Genomic DNA, 27066 nt, shown 5'->3' on the forward strand with positions numbered 1-27066 from the left:
CCTCCCAGTTACCCCCAGTCCCCTCCCAGTTACCCCAGTTACCCCCAGCCCCCTCCCAGTTACCCCCAGTCCCCTCTCAGTTACCCCAGTTACCCCCAGCCCCCTCCCAGTTACCCCCAGTCCCCTCTCAGTTACCCCAGTTACACCCAGTCCCCTCCCAGTTACCCCCAGCCCCCTCCCAGTTACCCCAGCTGCCCCTCAGTCCCCTCCCAGTTACCCCCAGTCCCCTCCCAGTTACACCCAGTTACCTCCCACTTACCCCAGTTACCCCCGGGCCACTCCCAGTTACACCCAATCACCCCCAGGCCTCTCCCAGTCCCCTCCCAGTTCCCCCAGTTACCCCCCAGTCCTCACCCACCTACCCCCAGTTCCCTCCCATTCCTCTCCCAGTTCCCTCCAGTTCCCTCATGGTCCCCCCATCATGGTCAATAACCTCATGGTCACCCCCTCATGGCCACCCCCTCATGGTCACCCCCTCATGGCCACCCCCTCATGGTCACCCCCTCATGGCCACCCCCTCATGGCCAACCCCTCATGGTCACCCCCTCATGGTCACCCCCTCATGGCCAACCCCTCATGATCACCCCCTCATGGCCAACCCCTCATGGCCAATCCCTCATGGTCACCCCCTCATGGCCACCCCCTCATGGCCACCCCCTCATGGCCACCCCCTCATGGTCACCCCCTCATGGTCACCCCATCATGGTCACCCCCTCATGGTCAATAACCTCATGGCCAACCCCTCATGGTCCCCCCCTCATGGCCAACCCCTCATGGTCACCCCCTCATGGCCAACCCCTCATGGCCACCTCCTCATGGCCACCCCCTCATGGCCAACCCCTCATGGTCCCCCCCTCATGGTCCCCCCCGTCCCCCCGTTATCCGTAGGAGCCCCCCGACATCCATCCAGCCTCCAACCAGTTTATTGCACGAGAAGACGTCGACACGGCTGGTGGGTGTCCATCCTTACGTCCCTCCAGGAGGCTCCGGAACCTTCTTTCTCCCCCCCCTCCCCCCCCTCAGCGAGGTTCTCAGCGCATGCGGGTGGACAACCCTGTGGGGGGAAGGGGTTAATGAGGGGGGGGTTAATGAGGGGGGGTTAATTAGGGGAGGAAGGGGTTAATGAGGGGGAGGAAGGTCCCATCCCACCCCACCCCATGGGACCTTCTCACCCCCCCCCCCCCCCCCAAACTCACGGCGGATGGATTGGCGCAGGGGCCCCTCGTCCTCGTCTGGTTCCCCCGTCCTGGAAGAAACCAGTTCGTCCCAGTAACTCCCAGTAAGACCCAGTATGGCCCCAGTTACGCCGCAGCGCCCCCCCCGGCTGTCCCTGCTTCTCCCAGTTACAACCAGTAGCCCCCAGTCCCTCCCAGTGCCCCCCAGTCCCTCCCAGTATCCCCCAGTCCCTCCCAGTGCCCCCTAATCCCTCCCAGTATCCCCCAGTGCCCTCCCAGTGCCCCCTAATCCCTCCCAGTATCCCCCAGTGCCCTCCCAGTATCCCCTAATCCCTCCCAGTATCCCCCAGTGCCCTCCCAGTGCCCCCTAATCCCTCCCAGTATCCCCCAGTCCCTCCCAGTATCCCCCAGTGCCCTCCCAGTGCCCCCTAATCCCTCCCAGTATCCCCCAGTCCCTCCCAGTATCCCCCAGTGCCCTCCCAGTGCCCCCTAATCCCTCCCAGTATCCCCCAGTGCCCTCCCAGTATCCCCTAGTCCCTCCCAGTATCTCCCAGTCCCTCCCAGTGCCCCCCAGTGCCCTCCCAGTGCCCCCTAATCCCTCCCAGTATCCCCCAGTGCCCTCCCAGTATCCCCCAGTCCCTCCCAGTATCCCCCAGTGCCCCCCAGTGCCCCCCAGTCCCTCCCAGTATCCCCCAGTGCCCTCCCAGTGCCCCCCAGTGCCCCCCAGTACCTCCCAGTGCCCTCCCAGTGTCCCCGAGTCCCACCCAGTATCCCCCAGTGCCCTCCTCCTGCCCCCGAGTCCCTCCCAGTATCCCCCAGTGCCCCTCCCAGTGCCCCCCAGTCCCACCCAGTATCCCCCAGTCCCTCCCAGTGCCCCCCAGTCCCTCCCAGTTACTTTGGCTGTTGGTCGAACTTGCACCGGCAGCGCCGACCTGGGGAGGGAAACGAAATGGGGGCAACTGGGAGGAACTGGGAGGAACTGGGAGAGGAAGGGGAGGGCAGTGGGGGAACTGGGAGAGAACTGGGGGAACTGGGAGGGGACTGGGGGTAACTGGGGGTAACTGGGAGGTGACTGGGGGTAACTGGGAGAGGGCTGGGGGTAACTGGTGTAACTGGGAGGGGACTGGTGGTAACTGGGGTAACTGGGAGAGGGCTGGGGGTAACTGGGAGAGGACTGGGGGTTACTGGTGTAACTGGGAGGGGACTGGTGGTAACTGGGGTAACTGGGAGAGGGCTGCGTGTAACTGGGAGGTGACTGGGGGTAACTGGGAGGGGACTGGGGGTAACTGGGAGAGGACTGGGGTAACTGGGGGTAACTGGGGGGGGAGTGAGGGTAACTGGGGGTAACTGGGAGGGGACTGGGTATAACTGGGAGAGGGCTGGGTGTAACTGGGAGGGGACTGGGGTAACTGGGAGGGGACTGAGGGTAACTGGGAGAGGACTGGGGGTAACTGGGAGGGGACTGGGAGAGGGCTGGGGGTAACTGGGTGTAACTGGGAGGGAACTGGGGGTAACTGGGGGTAACTGGGAGGGGGCTGGGGGTAACTGGGGGTAACTGGGGGTAACTGGGGGTAACTGGGAGAGGGCTGGGGGTAACTGGGAGGGGACTGGGTGTAACTGGGGGGAACTGGGAGAGGGCTGGGGGTAACTGGGAGGGGACTGGGGGTAATTGAAGGTAACTGGGAGAGGACTGGGATAACTGGGAGGGGACTGGGTGTAACTGGGGGTAACTGGGAGAGGGCTGGGGGTAACTGGGGGTAACTGGGAGAGGGCTGGGGGTAACTGGGGGTAACTGGGTGTAACTGGGGGTAACTGGGAGAGGGCTGGGGTAACTGGGAGGGGACTGAGGGTAACTGGGGGTAACTGGGAGAGGGCTGGGGTAACTGGGGGTAACTGGGTGTAACTGGGGGTAACTGGGAGAGGGCTGGGGTAACTGGGAGGGGACTGAGGGTAACTGGGGGTAACTGGGAGAGGACTGGGATAACTGGGAGGGGACCGAGGGTAACTGGTGGTAACTGGGAGAGGGCTGGGGGTAACTGGGGGTAACTGGGAGGGGCCTGGGGGTAACTGGGGGTAACTGGGTTTGGGGGGGGCCCTCACTCAGGATGAGCAGCACCCCCAGAAGGAAGAGGACGCCCGCGATGATCAGGCCCCCGACACGCAGGGACTCGTAGTCTGGGGGGGGGAGAAAAGGGGGGGGTCAGCACCCCAAAACCCCAACCCCCCCCTGCACCCCCAAACCCAGCACCCCAACCCCCCTGCACCCTCAAACCCCCCCTGCACCCCCAAACCCAGCACCCCAACCCCCCCAGCACCCCAACCCCCCCGCACCCCCAAACCCAGCACCCTCACCCCCCCTGCACCCCAACCCCCCTGCACCCCCAAACCCCGCACCCCAACCCACCCTTGCACCCCCAAACCCAGCACCCCCAAACCCAGCACCCCAACCCCCCTGCACCCCCAAACCCCCCCTGCACCCCAAAACCCAGCACCCCAACCCCCCCTGCACCCCCAAACCCTGCACCCCCAAACCCAGCACCCCAACCCCCCCTGCACCCCCAAACCCCCCCTGCACCCCAAAACCCTGCACCCCCAACCCAGCACCCGAACCCCCCCTGCACCCCCAAACCCAGCACCCTCAACCCCCCCAGCACCCCAACCCCCCCCGCAACCCCAAACCCAGCACCCTCACCCCCCCTGCACCCCAACCCCCCTGCACCCCCAAACCCCGCACCCCAACCCCCCCTGCACCCCCAAACCCCCCCTGCACCCCCAAACCCAGCACCCCCCCCACCTCACCATAGTTGAAGGGGTCTCGCTCAGGGGGGGGCTCTGGGGGGGGCAAAAAGGGGGTGTGTGTGAGGATTTGGGGGGTCCCATTGCCCCCCACCCCGGGACCCCCCGAACCCCCCCAGAGGGGACCCCAAACCCGCCCCCCGACTGGGAGGGAACTGGGAGAGGAATGGGGGGGACTGGGAGTAACTGGGAGAGGGATGGGGGGGACTGGGAGTAACTGGGCCCTTGGGGCCCCCCAAACCTGCGGCGGGGGCCATGGCCGGTGCCCAGGCGTGTGCGGTGCCTGCGGGGGGGACACGCGTGTCACACACGGGACGTCACGCGTGTGCGAGGAGCCCCCGCCCCCCCCTCAAATCACACGCGTGTGCGAGGAGCCCCCCCCCCCCCCAAATCACACGTGTGTGAGGGACCAAAATGGCGGGAAAGATGGGGAAGGGGGGAAAAAAATGGCCGCCGGGGAGGGGAAAAGGCGGGAAAAGGGGAAAATGAGGGAAAATGGGGAAAAAATGAGGGGAAATGGGGGAAAATGAGGGAAAATGAGGGAAAAATGAGGGGAAATGGGGAAAAAATGAGGGGAAATGGGGAAAAATGGGGAAAAATGAGGGGAAATGGGGAAAAATGAGGGGAAATGGGGAAAAATGGGGAAAAAATGAGGGGAAATGGGGAAAAATGAGGGGAAATGGGGAAAATGAGGGGAAATGGGGAAAAAATGAGGGGAAATGGGGAAAAAATGAGGGGAAATGGGGAAAAATGAGGGGAAATGGGGAAAAATGAGGGGAAATGGGGAAAAAATGAGGGGAAATGAGGGGAAATGAGGGGAAATGAGGGAAAATGAGGGAAAATGAGGGAAAATGAGGGAAAATGAGGGAAAATGAGGGAAAATGAGGGAAAATGGGGGAAAAATTAGGGGAAAAATTAGGGGAAAAATTAGGGGAAAAATTAGGGGAAATGGGGGAAATGGGGGAAAATGGGGAAAAAATGAGGGGAAATGGGGAAAAATGAGGGGAAATGGGGAAAAATGAGGGAAATGGGGAAAAAATGAGGGGAAATGGGGAAAAAATGAGGGGAAATGGGGGAAAAAATGAGGGGAAATGGGCAGAAGGAGGGGGAAAGAAAGGGAAAAGTGGGGAAAATGAGGCAAAAGTGGGGGAAAATAAGGAAAAAGTGGGGAAAATGAGGGAAAAGTGGGAAAAAAGAAGGGAAAAAAGGGGAAAAAATAAAGAAAAAGTGGGAAAAAGAGGCAAAAGTGGGGGAAAATAAGGGAAAAGTGGGGAAAAATGAGGAAAAAGTAGGGAAAATGAGGCAAAAGTGGGGGAAAATGAGGGGAAATGGGGAAAAAATGAGGGGAAATGGGGAAAATGAGGCAAAAATGGAGAAAAATAAGGGAAAAGTGGGGAAAATGAGGAAAAAGTGGGGAAAAATAAGGGAAAAGTGAGGAAAATGAGGGAAAAGTGACGAAAATTAGGCAAAAGTGGGGAAAATGAGGAAAAAGTAGGGAAAATGAGGCAAAAGTGGGGGAAAATAAGGGAAAAGTGGGGAAAAAGAAGGAAAAAGTGGGGGAAAATAAGGGAGAAGTGAGGAAAATGAGGCAAAAGTAGGGAAAATGAGGCAAAAGTGGGGAAAAATAAGGGAAAAGCGGGGAAAAATGAGGAAAAAGTGGGAAAAAGAAGCAAAAGTGGGGGAAAATAAGGGAAAAGTGGGGAAAAAGAAGGAAAAAGTAGGGAAAATGAGGCAAAAGTGGGAAAAATAAGGGAAAAGTGGGGAAAAAGTGGGGAAAAATAAGGGAAAAGTGGGGAAAAATAAGGTAAAACTGGGGAAACTGAGGCAAAAGTGGGGAAAAATAAGGAAAAATGAGGCAAAAGTGGGAAAAAAGAAGGGAAAAGTGGGGAAAAAGAAGGGAAAAGTGGGAAAAATAAGGGAAATTGGGGAAAATGAGGCAAAAGTGGAGCAAAAGGGAGCAAAAGTAGAAAAAATACGGACTACATGGAGCAAAATGGGGGAAAGTAAGGAAAAAATGGGAAAATGGGGCAAAAATAAGGCAAAAGTGGGGGAAAATAGGGGGAAATAAGGAAAAAACGGGGGGAAATGGGCAAAAATGGGGAAATGAGGCAAAAATTAAAGAAAAGTAGGGGAAAAGGTAAGGAAAATAGGGCAAAAGTGGGAAAAAGTTGGGAAAATGGGCAAAATTGGGCAAAAGGGAGGGGAAAAGGGGCAAATTGGACAAAAAATGTGAAAAATATAAGGGGAAGTGGGGAAAAAGGGGCAAAAATGGGGGAAAATGGTTAAAATGCGGCAAATTGGACGAAAAGGAGGGGAAACGGGGAAAAGTCGGGAAAAACGTGGGCAAAACTGGGTTAAAAGGGTCCAAATTGGGTGAAAAAAAAGTGGGGTAACGGGCGTTGCCGTGGAAACGCGACCTTGGCCCCTCCCCCACCCCTGCTGAGGGACTGGGAGGGACTGGGATGGAACTGGGAGGGACTGGGATGGAACTGGGGGCTGCTGGGGAGGGACTGGGAGCTACTGGTGGGGTCACTGGGGGTCGTGGGGGGGACGCTGGGGTTACTGGGGGAGTGACTGGGGTTACTGGGAGGGTGGTAGGGATACTGGGAGGGTGACAGGGTTACTGGGAGGGTGACTGGGGTTACTGGGGGACACTGGGCTTACTGGGAAAGTGACTGAGCTTACTGGGTGAGGCACTGGGCTTACTGGGGGGGGGAGACTGGTTACTGGGGGAGTACTGGGGTTACTGGGGGAATACTGGGGTTACTGGGAGGGTGACTGCGGTTACTGGGGGAGGCACTGGTGTTACTGGGGGAATACTGGGGTTACTGGGAGAGTGACTGCGGTTACTGGGGGAGGCACTGGTGTTACTGGGGGAATACTGGGGTTACTGGGAGAGTGACTGCGGTTACTGGGGGAGGCACTGGTGTTACTGGGGGAATACTGGGGTTACTGGGAAGAGCGCCAGGCTTACTGGGGGTTGACGGGGGATACTGGGAGAGGCACTGGGATTACTGGGAGGGCGACGGGCCTTACTGGAGGACACAACGGCTCCAGCCCCCCCCTTCCCTCCCCAGTATCTCCCCAGTACCTTCCTCCTCGGCTGCTGGGAGCCCTCGAAGGTCTCGGATGTGCTCGAAGCTTGGGGTCCCCCCCGATCCTCCGGGTCCCCCTCAAACCCTGGGGTCCCCCCCTGATCCTCTGGGTCCCCCCCCCGATCCTCCGGGTCTCCCCCAAACGCCCTCCCCGGGTTATTTTTACCCTCTGGCCCCGCGGCCAAAATATCCGGCGGCGTCAGCGGGGCGGCACGTGGCAGCGCCACCGCCCCCAGTAACCCCAGTGCCCTCCCAGTAAGGCCTGGCCCCCCCCCTGCCAGGAACCCCAGTGAGCCCTGGGCCTCCCCAGCGTCATACCAGTAAGCCCAGTTCCTCCCCAGTAAGCCCTGTGCCTTCCCCGGTAGCCACCGTCACTCTTCCAGCGAGCCCAGTGCCCTCCCAGTAAGCCCAGTGCCCTCCCAGTAAGCCCTGTCACTCCCCCAGTAAGCCCAAGGCATTCCCAGTAAGCCCAGTGCCCTCCCAGTAAGTGCTGTCAGCCCCCCTGCAAGCCCTGTGCCTTCCCCAGTAACCACAGTCTCTCTCCCAGTAACACCAGTGCCTCCCCAGTGAGTCCTCTCAACCCCCAGTAAGCCCAGTGCCTCCCATTAACCCCCCAATACCACTCCCAGTGCCCCCCAGTATCTCCCAGTGCCCCCCAGTATCTCCCAGTGCCTTCCAATGCGTCACCTAGTAGCCTCCAGTGCCTCCCAGTACCCCACTGGTGCCACTCCCAGTGCCTCCCAGCAACTCCCTAGTCCCTCCACTCACCCCCCAGTAACTCCCAGTGCCGCCCAGTAACACTCCAGTACCACTCCCAGTGCCAGCTGGATTCTCCCAGTAACCCCTCCAGAGCCCCTTAGTGGCTCCAATAAACCTCCAGTAGCGCCCCCCAGTAACCCCTTCAGCACCCCCCAGTGCCTCCCAGTAGCTCACCAGTAACCCCAGTGCCTCCCACTACCACTTCCACTGCCCCCCAGCATCACCCAGTTGCTCCCAGTGCCCCCCAGTAACCCACCAGTGCCACTCCCACTGCCACTTAGCATCTCCCAGTGCCTCCCAGTGCCTCCCAGTAACCCTCCCAGACACCCCCAGTGCCACTTAGCATCTCCCAGTACCCCCCAGTGCCTCCCAGTAACCCTTCCAGAGACCCCTAGTGCCACTTAGCATCTCCCAGTACCTCCCAGTGCCTCCCAGTAACCCTCCCAGAGACCCCCAGTGCCACTTAACATCTCCCAGTAGCTCCCAGTGCCTCCCAGTAACCCTCCCAGACACCCCCAGTGCCTCCCAGCAACCCTTCCAGAGACCCCCAGTGCCGCTTAGCATCTCCCAGTACCTCCCAGTGCCTCCCAGTAACCCTTCCAGAGACCCCCAGTGCCGCTTAGCATCTCCCAGTACCTCCCAGTGCCTCCCAGTAACCCTTCCAGAGACCCCCAGTACCTCCCAGTAACCCTCCCAGACACCCCCAGCGCCGCTTAGCATCTCCCAGTGCCTCCCAGTGCCTCCCAGTAACCCTCCCAGACACCCCCAGTGCCACTTAGCATCTCCCAGTACCTCCCAGTGCCTCCCAGTAACCCTCCCAGACACCCCCAGTGCCACTTAGCATCTCCCAGTACCTCCCAGTGCCTCCCAGTAACCCTCCCAGACACCCCCAGTGCCACTTAGCATCTCCCAGTACCCCCCAGTAACCCTTCCAGAGACCCCCAGTGCTGCTTAGCATCTCCCAGTACCTCCCAGTGCCTCCCAGTAACCCTCCCAGACACCCCCAGTGCCACTTAGCATCTCCCAGTACCCCCCAGTGCCTCCCAGTAACCCTCCCAGACACCCCCAGTGCCTCCCAGTAACCCTCCCAGACACCCCCAGTACCAGTACCCACCCAGCGGCCCCCGTTAACCCCCTCACTACCCCCCCAGTGCCTCCCAGTCCCCCCCAGTAACCACCCCCACATCCCCAGTACAAGGTCCCCTCTGTTCCCGCCCCCCCCCCCCCCCGCCTTTCAGGGACCCCAACAGGAGCCCCTTTGTCCCCCAGGGGAGGGGGCGTGGCCAATCGCCTGAGGGGCGTGGCCATTCGATGAAGGGGGCGTGGTTATGCAAATGAGCCGCGCGGCGCAGCCAATGGGAGGGTGTGGCTAAGAGAAAGGGGCGTGGCCTCAGCGCTCAGGCCACGCCCCCTTCGCTTCTCGCTACGATCAGCAGCGCCGCAGCCCAGACCTGATAAAAGGGGGGGGGGGGGCTCGTTTGGGGAGGGGGCGCTGAAAGGGAGGGGGGGCAATTGGAGAGGGGGGGAGGGGGCGGGAGGGGGAGATTTGAGGGGGTATTTGGGGAGGGGGCAGTTGGGGGTGTCGCTTTGAGGGGGTGTTTGGGGAGGGGGCACTTTGGGGGGGCAGTTTGAGGGGGTATTTGGGGAGGGGGTAGTTTGGGGGGGCAGTTTGAGGGGGTATTGGGGGAGGGGGCACTTTGGGGGGGCACTTTGAGGGGGTATTTAGGGAGGGGGGGTCGTCATGGGGGGGTGGGGGGGGCAGCTCCTCCTGCTGCTGGTGGTTCTGGGGAGGGGGGAGGGGTCGGATCCCGTGGAAGGGGGGTGGGGGGGGAGGGGGAGGGGGGGGGCGTCCTCGTTTTCGGGGGGGGGTCCCCCCTTCGCCTCGGGGGGGGGCCCGGGTGCCCGCGGGGCTGCGAATGCGATCGGGAAAGCGCCTTCTGCAGGGGGGGGGCCGAGCTGCCCCGGGGGCTGCCCCCCCGCCTGGCCACCCTGTGAGTGTCACCCCCACCCCCCCCAAACTGGGGACCCCCCTCCCCCCAAACTAAGGGACCCCCCCCATTGACCCCCTCCCTACACTGGGGACCCCCCCATTGAACCCCCCCCCATTGAACCCCCCTCACTGGGGACCCTCCCAAACCCCAGGACCCCCCCCCATTGACCCCCCTCACTGGGGACCCCCCCAAACCATGAGACCCCCCCCCCTTATTGACCCTCCTTCCTGGGAACCCCCCCATTGAACCCCCCCCATTGAACTCCTCTCACTGGGGACCCCCCTCAATCCCAGGACCCCCCCCCCATTGACCCCCTCCCTACACTGGGGACCCCCCCAAATCACGAGACCCTCCCGCATTGAACCCCCCAAACCCCAGGACCCCCCCCATTGACCCCCCCTACACAGAGGACCCCCCCCAAATCACGAGACCCTCCCGCATTGAACCCCCCAAACCCCAGGACCCCCCCCATTGACCCCCCCCTACACAGAGGACCCCCCCCAAATCACGAGATCCTCCCCCATTGAAGCCCCCTAAACCCTGGGACCCCCCCATTGACCCCCCCCCACTGGGACCCCCCCAAACCCCAGGACCCCCCCCATTGAACCCCCCAAACCCCAGGACCCCCCCATTGACCCCCCCCTCACTGGGGACTGCCCTAAACATTGGGACCCCCCCTTATTGACCCCCCCGTCACTGGGACACCCCCACATTGACACTCCCCCCTCACTGGGGACCCCCCCAAACCCCAGGACCCCCCCCCCATTGAACCCCCCTGACTGGGACCCCCCCATTGAACTCCCCCAAACCCCATGACCCCCCCCATTGACCCCCCCTACACTGGGGACCCCCCCAAACCAATGGACCCCCCCCCATTGAACCCCTCCAAACCCCAGGAACCCCCCCTTATAGACCCCCCCAAACCCCATGACCCCCCCCTCATTGGGGACCCCCCAAACCACGAGACCCCCCCCTTATTGACCCCCCCCCTCACTGGGGACCCCCCCAAACCACGAGACCCCCCCATTGACCCCCCCTCCCTGGGGACCCCCCCAAACCCCTCTCCACCCCCCCCCCCCAAGCCCCCCCGGGACCCCCTTTACCCCCCCCCTTCGTGGGCTCCCCGTGACGTCATCAGGGAGGCCCCACCCCCTCCAGATTCCCCCAGTTTAACCCAGTTTGTCCCAGTTTCACTCCCATTTCCTCCAGTTTCCTCCCAGTTTCACTCCCATTTCCTCCAGTTTCCTCCCAGTTTCACTCCCATTTCCTCCAGTTTCCTCCCAGTTTCCCCAGTTTCACTCCCATTTCCTCCAGTTTGTCCCAGTTTCCTCCCAGTTTCCTCCCAGTTTCCCTCCCATTTCCTCCAGTTCATCCCAGTTTCCTCCCAGTTTGACCCAGTTTCACTCCCATTTCCCCCAGTTCGTCCCAGTTTCCCCAGTTTCCCTCCCATTTCCTCCAGTTTCCTCCCAGTTTCACTCCCATTTCCTCCAGTTCCTCCCAGTTTTCTCCCAGTTTCCCCAGTTTCACTCCCATTTCCTCCAGTTCCTCCCAGTTTCCTCCCAGTTTGTCCCAGTTTCCCTCCTATTTCCTCCAGTTCCTCCCAGTTTCCTCCCAGTTTGTCCCAGTTTCCCTCCTATTTCCTCCAGTTCCTCCCAGTTTCCTCCCAGTTTGTCCCAGTTTCACTCCCATTTCCTCCAGTTCCTCCCAGTTTCCTCCCAGTTCGTCCCAGTTTCCCTCCCATTTCCTCCAGTTCATCCCAGTTTCCCCAGTTTCACTCCCATTTCCTCCAGTTTCCTCCCAGTTTGTCCCAGTTTCACTCCCATTTCCTCCTGTTTCCTCCCAGTTTGTCCCAGTATCACTTCCATTTCCTCCAGTTCATCCCAGTTTAACCCAGTTTCCCTCCCATTTCCTCCAGTTCCTCCCAGTTTCCTCCCAGTTTCATTCCCATTTCCTCCAGTTTGTCCCAGTTTCCTCCCAGTTTGTCCCAGTTTCCCTCCCATTTCCTCCAGTTTCCTCCCAGTTTGTCCCAGTTTCACTCCCATTTCCTCCAGTTTATCCCAGTTTCCTCCCAGTTTGTCCCAGTTTCCCTCCCATTTCCTCCAGTTTCCTCCCAGTTTGTCCCTGTTTCACTCCCATTTCCTCCAGTTCCTCCCAGTTTCCTCCCAGTTCGTCCCAGTTTCCCTCCCGTTTCCTCCAGTTCCTCCCAGTTTCCCCCCAGTTTGTCCCAGTTTCCCTCCCATTTCCTCCAGTTTCCTCCCAGTTTCCCCAGTTTCCCTCCCATTTCCTCCAGTTTCCTCCCAGTTTCCCCAGTTTCCCTCCCATTTCCTCCAGTTCCCTCCCAGTTTCCCCCAGTCTCACCAGTTTGGGGCCTTTCCCGCAGGTCTCTGCTCCGGTTCCACCTCGAGGTCGTGGCCGAGGGCAGCTTCCGCGAGACCCCGGCCCTGCAGCTGCTGTAAGGGCCCCTCCCTGTCCCCGAGGTGTCCCCAAGGTCCTTTGATGGTCCCCAAGGTCTCCAGATGGTCCTCATGGTGTCCCCAAGGTCCTTTGATGGTCCCCAAGGTCTCCAGCTGGTCCTCAGGGTGTCCCCAAGGTGTCCCCGAGGTCTCCAGATGGTCCCCAGGGTCTCCTTATAGTGTTCCCAGTGTGTCCCCAAGGTCCCATGATGGTCCCCAGGGTGTCCCCAAGGTCCCATGATGGTCCCCAAGGTCTCCAGATGGTCCTCATGGTGTCCGCAAGGTGTCCCCGAGGTCCTTTGATGGTCCCCAAGGTCTCTAGATGGTCCTCATGGTGTCCACAAGGTGTCCCCAAGGTCCTTTGATGGTCTCCAAGAGCTCCAGATGGTCCTCATAGTGTCCCCAAGGTGTCCCCAAGGTCTCCAGATGGCCCCCAAGGTCTCCAGATGGTCCCCAGGGTCTCCTTATAGTGTTCCCAGTGTGTCCCCAAGGTCCTGTGATGGTCCCCAAGGTCTCCAGATGGTCCTCAGGGTGTCCCCAAGGTGTCCCCAACGTCTCCAGATGGTCTTCAGGGTGTCCCCAAGGTCCTTTGATGGTCCCCAAGATCTTCAGATGGTTCCCAAGGACTCCAGATGGTTCCCAAGGTCTCCAGATGGTCCCCAGGGTCTCCTTATAGTGTTCCCAGTGTGTCCCCAAGGTCCCATGATAGTCCTCAGGGTGTCCCCAAGGTCCTTTGATGGTCCCCAAGGTCTCCAGATGGTCCTCATGGTGTCCGCAAGGTGTCCCTGAGGTCCTTTGATGGTCCCCAAGGTCTCTAGATGGTCCTCATGGTGTCCGCAAGGTGTCCCTGAGGTCCTTTGATGGTCCCCAAGATCTCCAGATGGTTCCCAGGGTGTCCCCAAGGTCCTTTGATAGTCCCCAAGGTCTCCAGGTGGTCCTCAGGTTGTCCCCAAAGTCCTTTGATGGTCCCCAAGATCTCCTTATGGTGTCCCCAAGGTCCTTTGATGGTCCCCAAGATCTCCAGATGGTTCCCAGAGTGTCCCCAAGGTCCTGTGATGGTCCCCAAGGTCTCCAGGTGGTCCTCAGGGTGTCCCCATGGTGTTCCCAAGGTCCTTTGATGGTCCCCAAGGTCTCCAGATGGTCCCCAGGGTGTCCCCAAGGTCCTTTGAGGGTCCCCAAGGTCCTTTGAGGGTCCCCAAGGTGTCCCCGAGGTGTCCCCAAGGTCCTGGTTCTTTGTCCCCAGGTTGGTCACTGCCGGGCGCCTGGGGACGATCAAGAACGGAGCCTTCGCCGGGCTGGCCCTGCTGGAGTACTTGTGGGTGGCACTGGGGGGCACTGGGAAGGGGACTGGGAGGGACTGGGAAGGGACTGGGAGGCACTGGGAGGACACTGGGAGGACACTGGGGAGGGACTGGGATGTACTGGTTTGTACTGGTTTGACGGCAGGTTCCTGGAGGACAACGAAGTGGGGGCGCTGGAAGCGAAGGCGCTGAGGGGGCTGCGGGGGCTGCGCTACCTGTGAGGGACTGGGAGCACTGGGAGGGACTGGGAGGGACTGGGGGGGACTGGGAGGGGACTGGGAGGGGACTGGGAGGGACTGGGAGGGGACTGTGGGGGACTGGGAGGGACTGGGAGGGGACTGGGAGGGGACTGGGAGGGACTGGGAGGGACTGGGAGGGGACTGGGGGGGACTGGGAGGGGACTGGGAGGGGACTGGGAGGCACTGGGAGGGGACTGGGAGGGGACTGGGAGGGGACTGGGAGGGGACTGGGAGGGGACTGGGAGGGACTGGGAGGGGACTGGGGGGGACTGGGAGGGGACTGGGAGGGGACTGGGAGGGACTGGGAGGGACTGGGAGGGGACTGGGGGGGACTGGGAGGGGACTGGGAGGGGACTGGGAGGGACTGGGAGGGGACTGGGAGGGGACTGGGAGGGGACTGGGAGGGGACTGGGAGGGGACTGGGAGGGGACTGGGAGGGACTGGGGGGGGACTGGGAGGGGACTGGGAGGGGACTGGGAGGGGACTGGGAGGCACTGGGGGGTCCCCAATGTCCCCCCAGGAGTTTGGCCAACAACGGGCTGGAGACGCTGCCCAGGGGACTCTTCGATGGCCTCGAAATGCTGACTCAGCTGTAGGTGACAGGGGGACACGGGGACAGGGGGACAGGGGGATATGGGGGGACAGGGGGACACGGGGACACGGGACAGGGGGACGGGGATATGGGGACAGGGGGACATGGGGACAGGGGGATATGGGGACAGGGGGACAGGGGGATATGGGGACAGGGGGATATGGGGACATGGGGACAGGGGGATATGGGGACATGGGGACAGGGGGACTTGGGGATATCGGGATATGGGGACATGGGGACAGGGGGACTTGGGGACAGGGGGACTTGGGGACAGGGGGACATTGGTGCCCCCCTGGTGCCACAGGGACCTGCGAGGAAACCCCTTCGAGTGCTCGTGTCCCCTGCGCTGGCTCCTGGCCTGGGTGGCCACCGCGTCCCCCCCCGTGGCCGCCGGGCGCTGCCGGGGGCCCCCCCCCCACCAGGGCACCCCCCTGGCCCAGCTCCAGCCGCGCCACCTCCAGTGCCTGCGCCCCGGTGAGGGACACGGGGACACGGGGGACACGGGGGGGACCTCAGGGTGGGACCAGAACCTCAGGGTGGGATCTCAGGAAGGACCCAGAACCTCATGGTGGGACCAGAAGCTCAGGGTGGGACCTCAGGGTGGGGCCAGAACCTCATGGTGGGACCAGAAGCTCATGGTGGGATCTCAGGAAGGACCCAGAACCTCAGGGTGAGGCCAGAACCTCATGGTGGGATCTCAGGAAGGACTCAGAACCTCACAGTGGGACCAGAAGCTCATGGTGGGACCTCAGGGTGGGATCAGAACCTCAGGGTGAGGCCAGAAGCTCATGGTGGGACCTCAGGAAGGACCCAGAACATCATGGTGGGACCAGAAGCTCATGGTGGGACCTCAGGGTGGGATCAGAAGCTCAGGGTGAGGCCAGAAGCTCATGGTGGGTCCTCAGGATGGGACCAGAAGCTCATGGTGGGACCTCAGGGTGGGACCAGAAGCTCATGGTGGGACCAGAAGCTCAGGGTGGGACCTCAAGGTGGACCCAGAAGCTCAGGGTGGGACCTCAGGGTGGGACTAGAAGCTCAGGGTGAGGCCAGAACCTCATGGTGGGACCAGAAGCTCAGGGCGGGACCTCAGGATGGGACCAGAAGCTCAGGGTGGGACCTCAGGGTGGGACCAGAACCTCATAGTGGGACCTCAGGGTGGACCCAGAACCTCATGGTGGGACCTCATGGTGGGACCAGAAGCTCAGGGTGAGGCCAGAAGCTCATGGTGGGACCTCAGGAAGGACCCAGAACATCATGGTGGGACCAGAAGCTCATGGTGGGACCTCAGGGTGGGACCAGAAGCTCATGGTGGGACCTCAGGGTGGGACCAGAAGCTCATGGTGGGACCAGAAGCTCATGGTGGGACCTCAGGGTGGGACTAGAAGCTCAGGGTGGGACCTCAGGTTGGGACCAGAAGCTCAGGGTGAGGCCAGAACCTCATGGTGAGGCCAGAACCTCATGGTGGGACCTCAGGAAGGACCCAGAACCTCATGGTGGGACCAGAAGCTCAGGGTGGGACCTCAAGGTGGACCCAGAAGCTCAGGGTGGGACCTCAGGGTGGGACTAGAAGCTCAGGGTGAGGCCAGAACCTCAGGGTGGGACCTCAGGAAGGACCCAGAACCTCATGGTGGGACCAGAAGCTCATGGTGGGACCAGAACCTCAGGGTGGGACCTCAAGGTGGACCCAGAAGCTCAGGGTGGGACCTCAGCGTGGGACCAGAAGCTCAGGGTGAGGCCAGAAGCTCATGGTGGGACCTCAGGGTGAGGCCAGAAGCTCAGGGTAGGACCTCAGGATGGGACCAGAAGCTCAGGGTGGGACCTCAGGGTGGGACCAGAAGCTCAGGATGGGACCAGAAGCTCAGGGTGGGACCTCAGGGTGGACCCAGAAGCTCAGGCCTGGGGGTGGGCAGGTGGGGATGGGATCTCACCGTCCAGGAGGTGACGGGGCTGGGGTCCTCGCAGAGCTCCAGCCCTTCCAGTCGCTCCCCTTCTCCTCGCTGGCGGCCGAGCCCTTCGCCCTGGGAGGACACCCAGGGGTGGCCCTGGCCCAGCCCTTCGCTGGGGCTTGTGCTCTCCTGGAATGGGACCAGCTGGCCGGGCGCTTCCGAGCTCCAACCATCATCAATGGTGAGTCCCGGTGTCCCTGGTGAGGAGGAACCTCCAGAAGAGCTCGGAGGAACCCCAAAGCGGGCAGGGAGGGGTCAAAAATGGGCTGAGGAACCTCAAAATTGGCTTGAGGAACCACAAGAGTGAGCTGAGGAACCTCAAAATTGGCTTGAGGAACCATAAAATTGGTCTGAGGAACCTCAAAATGGGTCTGAGAACCTCAAGATGGATCTGAGGAACCTCAAAAGTGAGTTGAGGAACCTCAAAATTCATCTGAGGAACCTCAAAATGGGTCTGAGAACCTCAAGAGTGGGTTGAGTAGCCTCAAAATAGAGCTGAGGAACCTCAAGATGGATCTGAGGAACCTCAAAATTGGGCTGAGAACCTCAAGATGGGTCTGAGGAACCTCAAAATTGGCTTGAGGAACTTCAAAATGGGTCTGAGAACCTCAAGATTGAGCTGAGGAACCTCAAAATTCATCGGAGGAACCTCAAAATTCATCTAAGGAACCTCAAAAGTGAGTTGAGGAACCTCAAAATTCATCTGAGGAACCTCAAAATGGAGCTGAGGAACCTCAAGAGTGGGTTGAGGAACCTCAAAATAGAGCTGAGAAACCTCAAAACTGGCTTAAGGAACCTCAAAATTGGTCTGAGGAACCATAAAATTGGTCTGAGGAACCTCAAAACTGGCTTGAGGAACCTCAAAACTGGCTTGAGGAACCTCAAAATGGATCTGAGGAACCTCAAAATGGATCTGAGGAACCTCAAAAGAGAGCTGAGGAACCTCAAAAGTGAGTTGAGGAGCCTCAAAAGTGGCTTGAGGAGCCTCAAAATGGGTCTGAGAACCTCAGAACGGAGCTGAGGAACCTCAAAACTGGCTTGAGGAACCTCAAAATTGGGCTGAGAACCTCAAGATGGAGCTGAGGAACCTCAAAACTGGCTTGAGGAACCCAAAAAGGGAGTTGAGGAACCTCAAAATTGGCTTGAGGAACCTCAAAATTCATCTGAGGAACCATAAAATTGGTCTGAGGAACCTCAAGATGGATCAGGAACCTCAAGATGGGCTTGAGGAACCTTAAAATTGGGCTGAGAATCTCAAAATGGATCTGAGGAACCTCAAAATGGGTCTGAAGTACCTCAAAATTGGCTTGAGGAACCTCAAGATGGATCTGAGGAACCTCAAAATGGAGTTGAGGAACCTCAAAATTTGTCTGAGGAACCTCAAAATTTGTCTGAGGAACCTCAAGATCGATCTGAGAACCTCAAAATGGATCTGAGGAACCTCAAGATGGGTCTGAGAACCTCAAAATGGAGCTGAGGAACCTCAAAAGTGAGTTGAAGAACCTCAAAATTGGCTTGAGGAACCTCAAAATTCATCTGAGGAACCTCAAGATGGGTCTGAAGAACCTCAAAATTGGCTTGAGGAACTTCAAAATGGTTCTGAGAACCTCAAGATGGATCTGAGGAACCTCAAGATGGATCTGAAGAACCTCAAAATTGGTCTGAGAACCTCCAGATGGATCTGAGGACCCTCAAGATGGTTCTGAGGAACCTCAAGATGGGCTTGAGGAACCTCAAAATTCATCTGAGGAACCTCAAAATTGGCTTGAGGAACCTCAAAATGGGTCTGAGGAACCTCAAGATCGATCTGAGAACCTCAAAATGGATCTGAGGAACCTCAAGATGGGTCTGAGGAACCTCAAAATGGATCTGAGGAACCTCAAAATTTGTCTGAGGAACCTCAAAATGGAGCTGAGGAACCTCAAAAGTGAGTTGAAGAACCTCAAAATTGGCTTGAGGAACCTCAAAATTCATCTGAGGAACCTCAAGATGGGTCTGAAGAACCTCAAAATTGGCTTGAGGAACTTCAAAATGGTTCTGAGAACCTCAAGATGGGTCTGAGGAACCTCAAGATGGATCTGAAGAACCTCAAAATTGGTCTGAGAACCTCCAGATGGATCTGAGGAACCTCAAGATGGTTCTGAGGAACCTCCAGATGGGTTTGAGAGCCTCGAGCACGCTCTGCCGCCCCCCAGACCCGCTGTCCCCCCCTGAAGCCCTCGTTGCCCGCAGGTTCCTCTCCGGTGGCCTGCCACCCTGTGCCGCTGGCCGGCTCCCTGCTGCTGGTGGTGGCCCAGCTGGGCGGCGGCGGCGGCGGCGGAGGAGGTCTCGGCGGCCTCTGCGTGTGGCGCCGGGCGGGCGGCCCCGGCGGGCGCTTCGTCCGCCTGCAGGGCCTGGGCCGGGGCCTCGTGCGGCGTCCCCACGCGGTGGCCAGCGCCCGCCTGGGCGGCCACTGGTTCCTGGGGGTGGCCGACAGCTCCAAGGGCGGCACCAGCACCCTCTTCCGCTGGGGCGGCCGCGGCTTCTACCCCCACCAGGCGCTGCGGCCCTGGCACCGCGACACCCACCTGGAGTTCCTGGAGCTGGCCGGCCGGCCGGCCCTGGTCCTCTGCAGCGGCACCCGCAGGCCCCTGGTCTACAGGTGGAGCGGAGGCGCCTTCGCCCCCCACACCGACATCCCCCACGTGCCCGACGTCTACGCCGCCAAGCACTTCCGGCTCCGCGGACACGTCTTCCTCTGCCTCACGCGCTTCCTCGGGGACGCCAAGGTGTGGGGGGGGGGGGTGGGGAGCCGTCATCTTCATCAACATCATCATCATCATCATCGTCATCATCAGCATCCTCATCATGATGTGTTCATGGGGGTCACCAGCATCATAGGGGGCTTGGGATCCATCATTGTCATCGTCATCATCATCATCCTCATCATCATCCTCCTCCTCCTCATCATCATCAACATCGTGATGTGTTCATGGGGGCCACCAGCATCTAGGGGGGGTTGGGATTCATCATCTTCATCATCCTCATCATCATCCTCATCATCATCATCCTCATCAACATCATCCTCATCATGATGTGTTCATGGGGGCCACCAGCATCATAGGGAGCTTGGGATTCATCATCTTCATCATCCTCATCATCATCCTCATCATCATCCTCACCCTCATCATCCTCATCAACATCATCCTCATCAACATCATCCTCATCAACATCATCCTCATCATGATGTGTTCATAGGGGTCACCAGCATCGAGGGGGGCTTGGGATCCATCATGGTCATCGTCATCATCCTCCTCCTCCTCATCATCAACATCATGATGTGTTCATGGGGGTCACCAGCATCTGGGGGGCTTGGGATCCATCATTGTCATCATCATCCTCATCATCATCCTCCTCCTCATCATCATCGTCCTCCTCCTTCTCATCATCATGATGTGTTCATGGGGGTCACCAGCATCTGGGGGAGCTTGGGATCCATCATCATCATCCTCATCATCCTCCTCCTCCTCATCATCATCATGATGTGTTCACGGGGGCCACCAGCATCTGGGGGGGCTTGGGATCCATCATTGTCATCGTCATCATCATCATCCTCATTATCATCCTCATCATCCTCCTCCTCCTCATCATCATCATCATGTGTTCATGGGGGCCACCAGCATCTGGGGGGGCTTGGGATCCATCCTCATCATCATCACCCTCCTCCTCCTCCTCCTCCTCCTCCTCATGATGTGTTCATGGGGGTCACCAGCATCATAAGGGGCTTGGGATCCATCATCTTCATCATCATCATCCTCCTCATCCTCCTCCTCCTCATCATCCTCCTCATCCTCACCACCAACATGTGTTCATGGGGGCCACCAGCATCTGGGGGGGCTTGGGATCCATCCTCACCCTCCTCATCCTCATCATCCTCCTCCTCCTCATCCTCCTCCTCATCCTCATCATGGCGTGTTCATGGGGGCCACCAGCATCTGGGGGGGCTTGGGGTCCATCACCATCACGTGGTTTTGGGGGCCACCAGCATCAGGGTGGCTTCATCCCTCCCCTAAACCACCCTACGATGTCCACCCCCCACCCCACGATGTCCACCACCCCCTCCTTCTCCTCCAGGTGATGCGCTGGGAGGGCTCCATGTTCCGCGAGGTCCAGCAGGTCCCGGCTCGGGGCTCCTTGGTCTTCCAACCCTTGACCTTGGGCGGCCACCGCTACGTCCTGCTGGGCAACGACTACGGCCCGAGCCGCGTCTACCGCCTGGGCCCCGGGGGCCACCTGGAGCTGCTGCAGGACCTCCTGGCCCCGAGCCCCAGGGCCTTCGCGCCCATCTCCTGGGGCCACCGGCACTTCCTGGTGGCCTCCAGCTTCAAGGGGGCCACCCAGATCTACCAGCACGTCACCGTGGACCTCGGCGCTTGAGGGGCACCTCCAGGTGCCACCATCGACCCAACGTCCCCATCGACCCGACGTCCCCATCAACCCAACGTCCCCATCAACCCCAACGTCCCCGAGGTCACCTCCAGGTGCCACCATCAACCCAACGTCCCCATCGACCCAATGTCCCCATCAACCCCAATGTCCCCAAGGTCACTTCCAGGTGCCACCATCAACCCAACGTCCCCATCGACCCAACGTCCCCATCAGCCCAACGTCCCCATCAGCCCAACGTCCCCAAGGTCACCTCCAGGTGCCACCATCAACCCAACGTCCCCATCAACCCAACGTCCCCATCAACCTCAATGTCCCCAAGGCCACCTCGAGGTGCCACCATCAACCCAACGTCCCCATCAACCCAACGTCCCCATCAACCTCAATGTCCCCAAGGTCACCTCCAGGTGCCACCATCAACCCATTGTCCCCATCGACCCGACGTCCCCATCAACCCAACGTCCCCATCAACCCAACGTCCCCAAGGCCACCTCCAGGTGCCACCATCAACCCAACGTCCCCATCGACCCAACGTCCCCATCAACCTCAATGTCCCCAAGGTCACCTCCAGGTGCCACCATCGACCCAACGTCCCCATCAACCCAACGTCCCCATCAACCCAACGTCCCCAAGGTCACTTCCAGGTGCCACCATCAACCCAACGTCCCCATCGACCCAATGTCCCCATCAACCCAACGTCCCCAAGGTCACTTCCAGGTGCCACCATCAACCCAACGTCCCCATCAACCCAACGTCCCCATCAACCCAACGTCCCCAAGGTCACTTCCAGGTGCCACCATCAACCCAACGTCCCCATCGACCCAACGTCCCCATCGACCCCAATGTCCCCATCGACCCCAATGTCCCCAAGGTCACCTCCAGGTGCCACCATCAACCCAACGTCCCCATCAACCCAACGTCCCCATCAACCCAACGTCCCCATCAACCTCAATGTCCCCAAGGTCACCTCCAGGTGCCACCATCAACCCAACGTCCCCATCAACCCAACGTCCCCATCAACCCAACGTCCCCATCAACCTCAACGTCCCCAAGGTCACCTCCAGGTGCCCCCATCAACCCAACGTCCCCATCAACCCAACGTCCCCATCAACCCAACGTCCCCATCAACCTCAATGTCCCCAAGGTCACTTCCAGGTGCCACCATCAACCCAACGTCCCCATCAACCCAACGTCCCCATCAACCCAACGTCCCCGAGGTCACCTCCAGGTGCCACCATCAACCCAACGTCCCCATCAACCCAACGTCCCCATCAACCTCAACGTCCCCAAGGCCACCTCGAGGTGCCACCATCAACCCAACGTCCCCATCAACCCAACGTCCCCATCAACCTCAACGTCCCCAAGGCCACTTCCAGGTGCCACCATCAACCCAACGTCCCCATCAACCCAACGTCCCCATCAACCCAACGTCCCCGAGGTCACCTCCAGGTGCCACCATCAACCCAACGTCCCCATCAACCCAACGTCCCCATCAACCTCAATGTCCCCAAGGCCACCTCGAGGTGCCACCATCAACCCAACATCCCCATCAACCCAACGTCCCCATCAACCCAACGTCCCCATCAACCCCAACGTCCCCAAGGTCACCTCCAGGTGCCACCATCAACCCAACGTCCCCATCAACCCAACGTCCCCATCAACCTCAATGTCCCCAAGGTCACCTCGAGGTGCCACCATCAACCCAACGTCCCCATCGACCCAACGTCCCCATCAACCTCAACGTCCCCATCAACCCCAACGTCCCCAAGGTCACTTCCAGGTGCCACCATCAACCCAACGTCCCCATCAACCCAACGTCCCCATCAACCCAACGTCCCCATCAACCTCAACGTCCCCAAGGTCACCTCCAGGTGCCACCATCAACCCAATGTCCCCATCAACCCAACGTCCCCATCAACCCAACGTCCCCATCAACCTCAATGTCCCCAAGGTCACCTCCAGGTGCCACCATCACCCCCACGCCCCCTCTCGGTGCCCCCTCCCAGCTGTCCCCTTGTCCCCAGGTGCCACCACCAACACGACCCCGACCTCCTCATGGTCTCGATGCTTTTTTTTATTCCCCTTTTCCTCGTTTCTCGAGGATTTCGGGGTCCCGGGGGGGGGGAGGTGACAAGGTGACACCCCCTTGGGGACATCTCAGCAGGCGCTGGTGGCACCTGTGGGGACACAAAGAGTCGGGGGGGGGGTGTCCAGATGTTGGGGTCCCCCCCAGATGTTGGGGACACGGTGGGGGGGGGTCACTCACCTGGGTCCAGGAGGGGAGGGGACAGCGGGGGGGGGCGGCGGTGGCTGTGGGGACAAGGGGACAGTGACATCAGGGACCCCCACCTGTTCCCCCCCCCTCAATGTCCCCATGTCCCCCCCCTCACCTGGATTTGCTCCGGCACTTGCATTTCCCACCTGGAGGGGACACAAAAGGTGACATCGAGACCCCCCAGGTGACATCGAGACCCCCCCAGGTGACATCGAGACCCCCCCAGGTGACATCGAGACCCCCCAGGTGACACTTTTACCCCCTCAGGTGCCACTTTCCCCCCCCCAGGTGACACTTTCCCCCCCCCCAGGTGACATCGAGACCCCCCCAGGTGACACTTTCCCCCCACCAGGTGACATCAAGAGCCCCCAGGTGACATCGAGACCCCCCCCAGGTGCCACTTTTACCCCCCCAGGTGCCACTTTCCCCCCCCCCAGGTGCCACTTTTACCCCCTCAGGTGCCACTTTCCCCCCCCCAGGTGCCACTTTCCCCCCCCCAGGTGCCACTTTTACCCCCCCAGGTGCCACTTTCCCCCCCCCAGGTGACACTTCCCCCCCCCAGGTGACACTTCCCCCCCCCAGGTGACACTTTTACCCCCCCAGGTGACACTTTCCCCCTCCTCAGGTGCCACTTTCCCCCCCCAGGTGACACTTTCCCCCCCCCAGGTGACACTTTTACCCCTCCAGGTGACACTTTTACCCCCTCAGGTGACACTTTTACCCCCCCCCAGGTGACACTTCCCCCCCCCCCCAGGTGACACTTCCCCCCCCCCCCAGGTGACACTTTTACCCCCCCCCGGTGACACTTTTACCCCCCCCCGGTGACACTTTTACCCCCCCCCGGTGACACTTCCCCCCCCAGGTGCCACTTTCCCCCCCCCAGGTGCCACTTTTACCCCCCCAGGTGCCACTTTCCCCCCCCCCAGGTGCCACTTTTCCCCCCCCAGGTGCCACTTTCCCCCCTCCAGGTGACACTTTCCCCCCCCTCAGGTGCCACTTTTACCCCCCAGGTGCCACTTCCCCCCCCCCAGGTGCCACTTTTACCCCCCCAGGTGCCACTTTTACCCCCCCAGGTGCCACTTCCCCCCCCCACCAGGTGACACTTTTACCCCCTCAGGTGCCACTTTTACCCCCCCAGGTGCCACTTTCCCCCCTCCAGGTGCCACTTTCCCCCCCCCAGGTGCCACTTTCCCCCCCCCAGGTGCCACTTTTACCCCCCCAGGTGCCACTTTCCCCCCCCAGGTGCCACTTTTACCCCCCCAGGTGCCACTTTTACCCCTCCAGGTGCCACTTCCCCCCCCCAGGTGCCACTTCCCCCCCCCCAGGTGCCACTTTCCCCCCCCCCAGGTGCCACTTTCACCCCCCCCAGGTGACACTCACTCAGGAGGACGATGACCCCGGTGGCAGCGAGGACACCGGCCACCACCAGGCCGGCCACGCGCAGGCGTTCCCAGTCTGGGGGGGGGGGGGGGGGGGACACCAGTAAGGCCCCCTCCCCATTCCCAGTAGGACCAGTAAGGCCCCACCCCTCCCAGTAAGGCCCCCTCCCCATTCCCAGTAGGACCAGTAAGGCCCCACCCCTCCCAGTAAGGCCCCCTCCCCATTCCCAGTAGGACCAGTAAGGCCCCACCCCTCCCAGTAAGGCCCCCTCCCCATTCCCAGTAGGACCAGTAAGGCCCCCTCCCCTCCCAGTAAGGCCCCCTCCCCATTCCCAGTAGGACCAGTAAGGCCCCACCCCTCCCAGTAAGGCCCCCTCCCCATTCCCAGTAGGACCAGTAAGGCCCCACCCCTCCCAGTAAGGCCCCCTCCCCATTCCCAGTAGGACCAGTACGGCCCCTCCCCTCCCAGTAAGGCCCCCTCCCCATTCCCAGTAGGACCAGTAAGGCCCCTCCCCTCCCAGTAAGGCCCCCTCCCCATTCCCAGTAGGACTAGTATAGCCCCACCCCCTCCCAGTAAGGCCCCCTCCCCATTCCCAGTAGGACCAGTACGGCCCCTCCCCTCCCAGTAAGGCCCCCTCCCCATTCCCAGTAGGACCAGTAAGGCCCCTCCCCTCCCAGTAAGGCCCCCTCCCCATTCCCAGTAGGACTAGTATAGCCCCACCCCCTCCCAGTAAGGCCCCCTCCCCATTCCCAGTAGGACCAGTAAGGCCCCTCCCCTCCCAGTAAGGCCCCCTCCCCATTCCCAGTAGGACCAGTAAGGCCCCACCCCTCCCAGTAAGGCCCCCTCCCCATTCCCAGTAGGACCAGTACGGCCCCTCCCCTCCCAGTAAGGCCCCCTCCCCATTCCCAGTAGGACCAGTAAGGCCCCTCCCCTCCCAGTAAGGCCCCCTCCCCATTCCCAGTAGGACTAGTATAGCCCCACCCCCTCCCAGTAAGGCCCCCTCCCCATTCCCAGTAGGACCAGTAAGGCCCCTCCCCTCCCAGTAAGGCCCCCTCCCCATTCCCAGTAGGACCAGTAAGGCCCCACCCCTCCCAGTAAGGCCCCCTCCCCATTCCCAGTAGGACCAGTACGGCCCCTCCCCTCCCAGTAAGGCCCCCTCCCCATTCCCAGTAGGACCAGTAAGGCCCCTCCCCTCCCAGTAAGGCCCCCTCCCCATTCCCAGTAGGACTAGTATAGCCCCACCCCCTCCCAGTAAGGCCCCCTCCCCATTCCCAGTAGGACCAGTACGGCCCCTCCCCTCCCAGTAAGGCCCCCTCCCCATTCCCAGTAGGACCAGTAAGGCCCCTCCCCTCCCAGTAAGGCCCCCTCCCCATTCCCAGTAGGACCAGTACGGCCCCCTCCCCTCCCAGTAAGGCCCCCTCCCCATTCCCAGTAGGACCAGTATAGCCCCACCCCCTCCCAGTAAGGCCCCCTCCCCATTCCCAGTAGGACCAGTACGGCCCCACCCCCTCCCAGTACCCCCCCCACTCACCATACTGGAAGCGACTGGGAGCGTCTAGGAGGGAGCAAGGGGAAAACCAGTATGACCCCTCTCCTCCCAGTATGGCCCCTCCCCCCTCCCAGTATGACCCCTCCCCCCTCCCAGTTTGTCCCAGTTACTCACCAGGGGGGAGGGGGTCTCCTCTCACCAGTGACACGACTGGGGGGGGGGACAAAAACCAGTTGGGGGCTCCCAGTGCCTCCCAGTTCCCTCCCAGTTGCCCTCCCAGTTGCTCCCAGTTCCCTCCCAGTCCCCATCAGCCCCTCCCAGTTCCCTCCCAGTCCCCCCCAGTCCCTCCCAGTCCCCCCCAGTCCCTCCCAGTACCTGCCAGCAGCGCCAGGGCCCCCAGGCTGCCCCTCGCCATCCTTTGACCTCTAGGGGAGATCCCAGTTTGGTCCAGTTCCCCCCAGTTTGGTCCAGTTTCCTCCCAGTTTGGACCAGTTTCCTCCCAGTTCAGCCCAGTTCAGGCCTCTTTTCTCCCAGTTTCCCCCAGTTTGGACCAGTTTTTTCCCAGTTTGGACCAGTTTCCTCCCAGTTCAGCCCAGTTCAGGCCTCTTTCCTCCCAGTTCAGCCCAGTTCGGTCCAGTTTTCCTCCCAGTTCAGCCCAGTTCCCCCAGTTTTCTCCAGTTTCCTCCCAGTTTGGACCAGTTTTCTCTAGTTTTCTCCAGTTTCCTCCAGTTTGGTCCAGTTTTCTCCCAGTTTGGACCAGTTTCCTCCCAGTTCAGCCCAGTTCAGGCCTCTTTTCTCCCAGTTCCCCCCAGTTTCCCCCAGTTCGGTCCAGTTTTCTCCCAGTTTGGACCAGTTTAGCCCAGTTCCCCCCAGTTTTCTCCAGTTTCCTCCCAGTTTGGACCAGTTTTCTCTAGTTTTCTCCAGTTTCCTCCCAGTTTCCCCCAGTTTAGTCCAGTTTTCTCCCAGTTCAGCCCAGTTCAGGCCTCTTTTCTCCCAGTTCAGCCCAGTTCCCCCCAGTTCAGTCCAGTTTTCTCCCAGTTTGGACCAGTTTCCTCCCAGTTCAGCCCAGTTCAGGCCTCTTTCCTCCCAGTTCAGCCCAGTTCGGTCCGGTTTTCCTCCCAGTTCAGCCCAGTTCAGGCCTCTTTTCTCC

The 27066-nt window shown here is 60.5% G+C and overlaps 4 protein-coding genes across 4 annotated transcripts in view; 2 read left to right on the forward strand and 2 right to left on the reverse strand.

Moving 5' to 3' along the window:
• The first annotated feature begins 204 nt into the window (after nucleotides 1-204).
• HAUS5 (HAUS augmin like complex subunit 5) overlaps nucleotides 205-27066 on the forward strand; it is a 43139-nt gene continuing 16277 nt past the window's right edge. The window contains exon 1 of the mRNA XM_069883058.1: nucleotides 205-212. The gene's annotated coding sequence lies outside the window, so the exon portion shown is untranslated. The remainder of the gene's footprint in view (nucleotides 213-27066) is intronic.
• On the reverse strand, nucleotides 908-7186 carry FXYD1 (FXYD domain containing ion transport regulator 1). The gene is made up of 7 exons (XM_069883056.1): nucleotides 7063-7186; nucleotides 4213-4254; nucleotides 3975-4007; nucleotides 3276-3350; nucleotides 2071-2107; nucleotides 1197-1246; nucleotides 908-1054 (listed from the first exon to the last, which is right to left on the reverse strand). Exons 2-7 carry the CDS (start codon nucleotides 4226-4228, stop codon nucleotides 1032-1034), a joined length of 234 nt encoding a protein of 77 aa, XP_069739157.1. The 5' UTR covers nucleotides 4229-4254; nucleotides 7063-7186; the 3' UTR covers nucleotides 908-1031.
• Nucleotides 5955-20850, forward strand: LOC138735150 (leucine-rich repeat LGI family member 4-like). Its single transcript, XM_069883055.1, has 10 exons — nucleotides 5955-5974; nucleotides 9643-9816; nucleotides 12197-12268; nucleotides 13513-13584; nucleotides 13716-13787; nucleotides 14330-14401; nucleotides 14706-14875; nucleotides 16364-16528; nucleotides 18580-19115; nucleotides 20461-20850. The coding sequence occupies exons 1-10, from the start codon at nucleotides 5955-5957 to the stop codon at nucleotides 20761-20763; spliced, it is 1656 nt and encodes a 551-aa protein (XP_069739156.1). The 3' UTR covers nucleotides 20764-20850.
• On the reverse strand, nucleotides 22869-26331 carry LOC138735155 (FXYD domain-containing ion transport regulator 3-like). Its single transcript, XM_069883059.1, has 7 exons — nucleotides 26292-26331; nucleotides 26091-26126; nucleotides 25959-25982; nucleotides 24428-24502; nucleotides 23163-23193; nucleotides 23039-23082; nucleotides 22869-22949 (listed from the first exon to the last, which is right to left on the reverse strand). Exons 1-7 carry the CDS (start codon nucleotides 26329-26331, stop codon nucleotides 22930-22932), a joined length of 270 nt encoding a protein of 89 aa, XP_069739160.1. The 3' UTR covers nucleotides 22869-22929.

Source organism: Phaenicophaeus curvirostris, unplaced genomic scaffold (assembly GCF_032191515.1).
Source record: "Phaenicophaeus curvirostris isolate KB17595 unplaced genomic scaffold, BPBGC_Pcur_1.0 scaffold_493, whole genome shotgun sequence".
NCBI classification, from domain to species: domain Eukaryota; kingdom Metazoa; phylum Chordata; class Aves; order Cuculiformes; family Cuculidae; genus Phaenicophaeus; species Phaenicophaeus curvirostris.

What these genes read in the sequence shown, in the direction of transcription:
- FXYD1 (XM_069883056.1), bottom strand. An exon ending in GCGAGACCCCTTCAACTATG is followed by an intron (nt 3,351 to 3,974) that starts GTGAGGTGGGGG and finishes TCCCCCCCCCAG; the next exon opens with ACTACGAGTCCCTGCGTGTC. An exon ending in AAGTTCGACCAACAGCCAAA is followed by an intron (nt 1,247 to 2,070) that starts GTAACTGGGAGG and finishes GGTTTCTTCCAG; the next exon opens with GACGGGGGAACCAGACGAGG.
- LOC138735150 (XM_069883055.1), top strand. Translation starts at nt 5,955, where the DNA reads ATGGAGCAAAATGGGGGAAA. An exon ending in CTCGAAATGCTGACTCAGCT is followed by an intron (nt 14,402 to 14,705) that starts GTAGGTGACAGG and finishes CTGGTGCCACAG; the next exon opens with GGACCTGCGAGGAAACCCCT. An exon ending in AGCTCCAACCATCATCAATG is followed by an intron (nt 16,529 to 18,579) that starts GTGAGTCCCGGT and finishes CGTTGCCCGCAG; the next exon opens with GTTCCTCTCCGGTGGCCTGC.
- LOC138735155 (XM_069883059.1), bottom strand. Translation starts at nt 26,331, where the DNA reads ATGGCGAGGGGCAGCCTGGGGGCCCTGGCGCTGCTGGCAG. An exon ending in AGGAGACCCCCTCCCCCCTG is followed by an intron (nt 25,983 to 26,090) that starts GTGAGTAACTGG and finishes GCTCCCTCCTAG; the next exon opens with ACGCTCCCAGTCGCTTCCAG. An exon ending in CGGGGTCATCGTCCTCCTGA is followed by an intron (nt 23,194 to 24,427) that starts GTGAGTGTCACC and finishes TGTCCCCTCCAG; the next exon opens with GTGGGAAATGCAAGTGCCGG.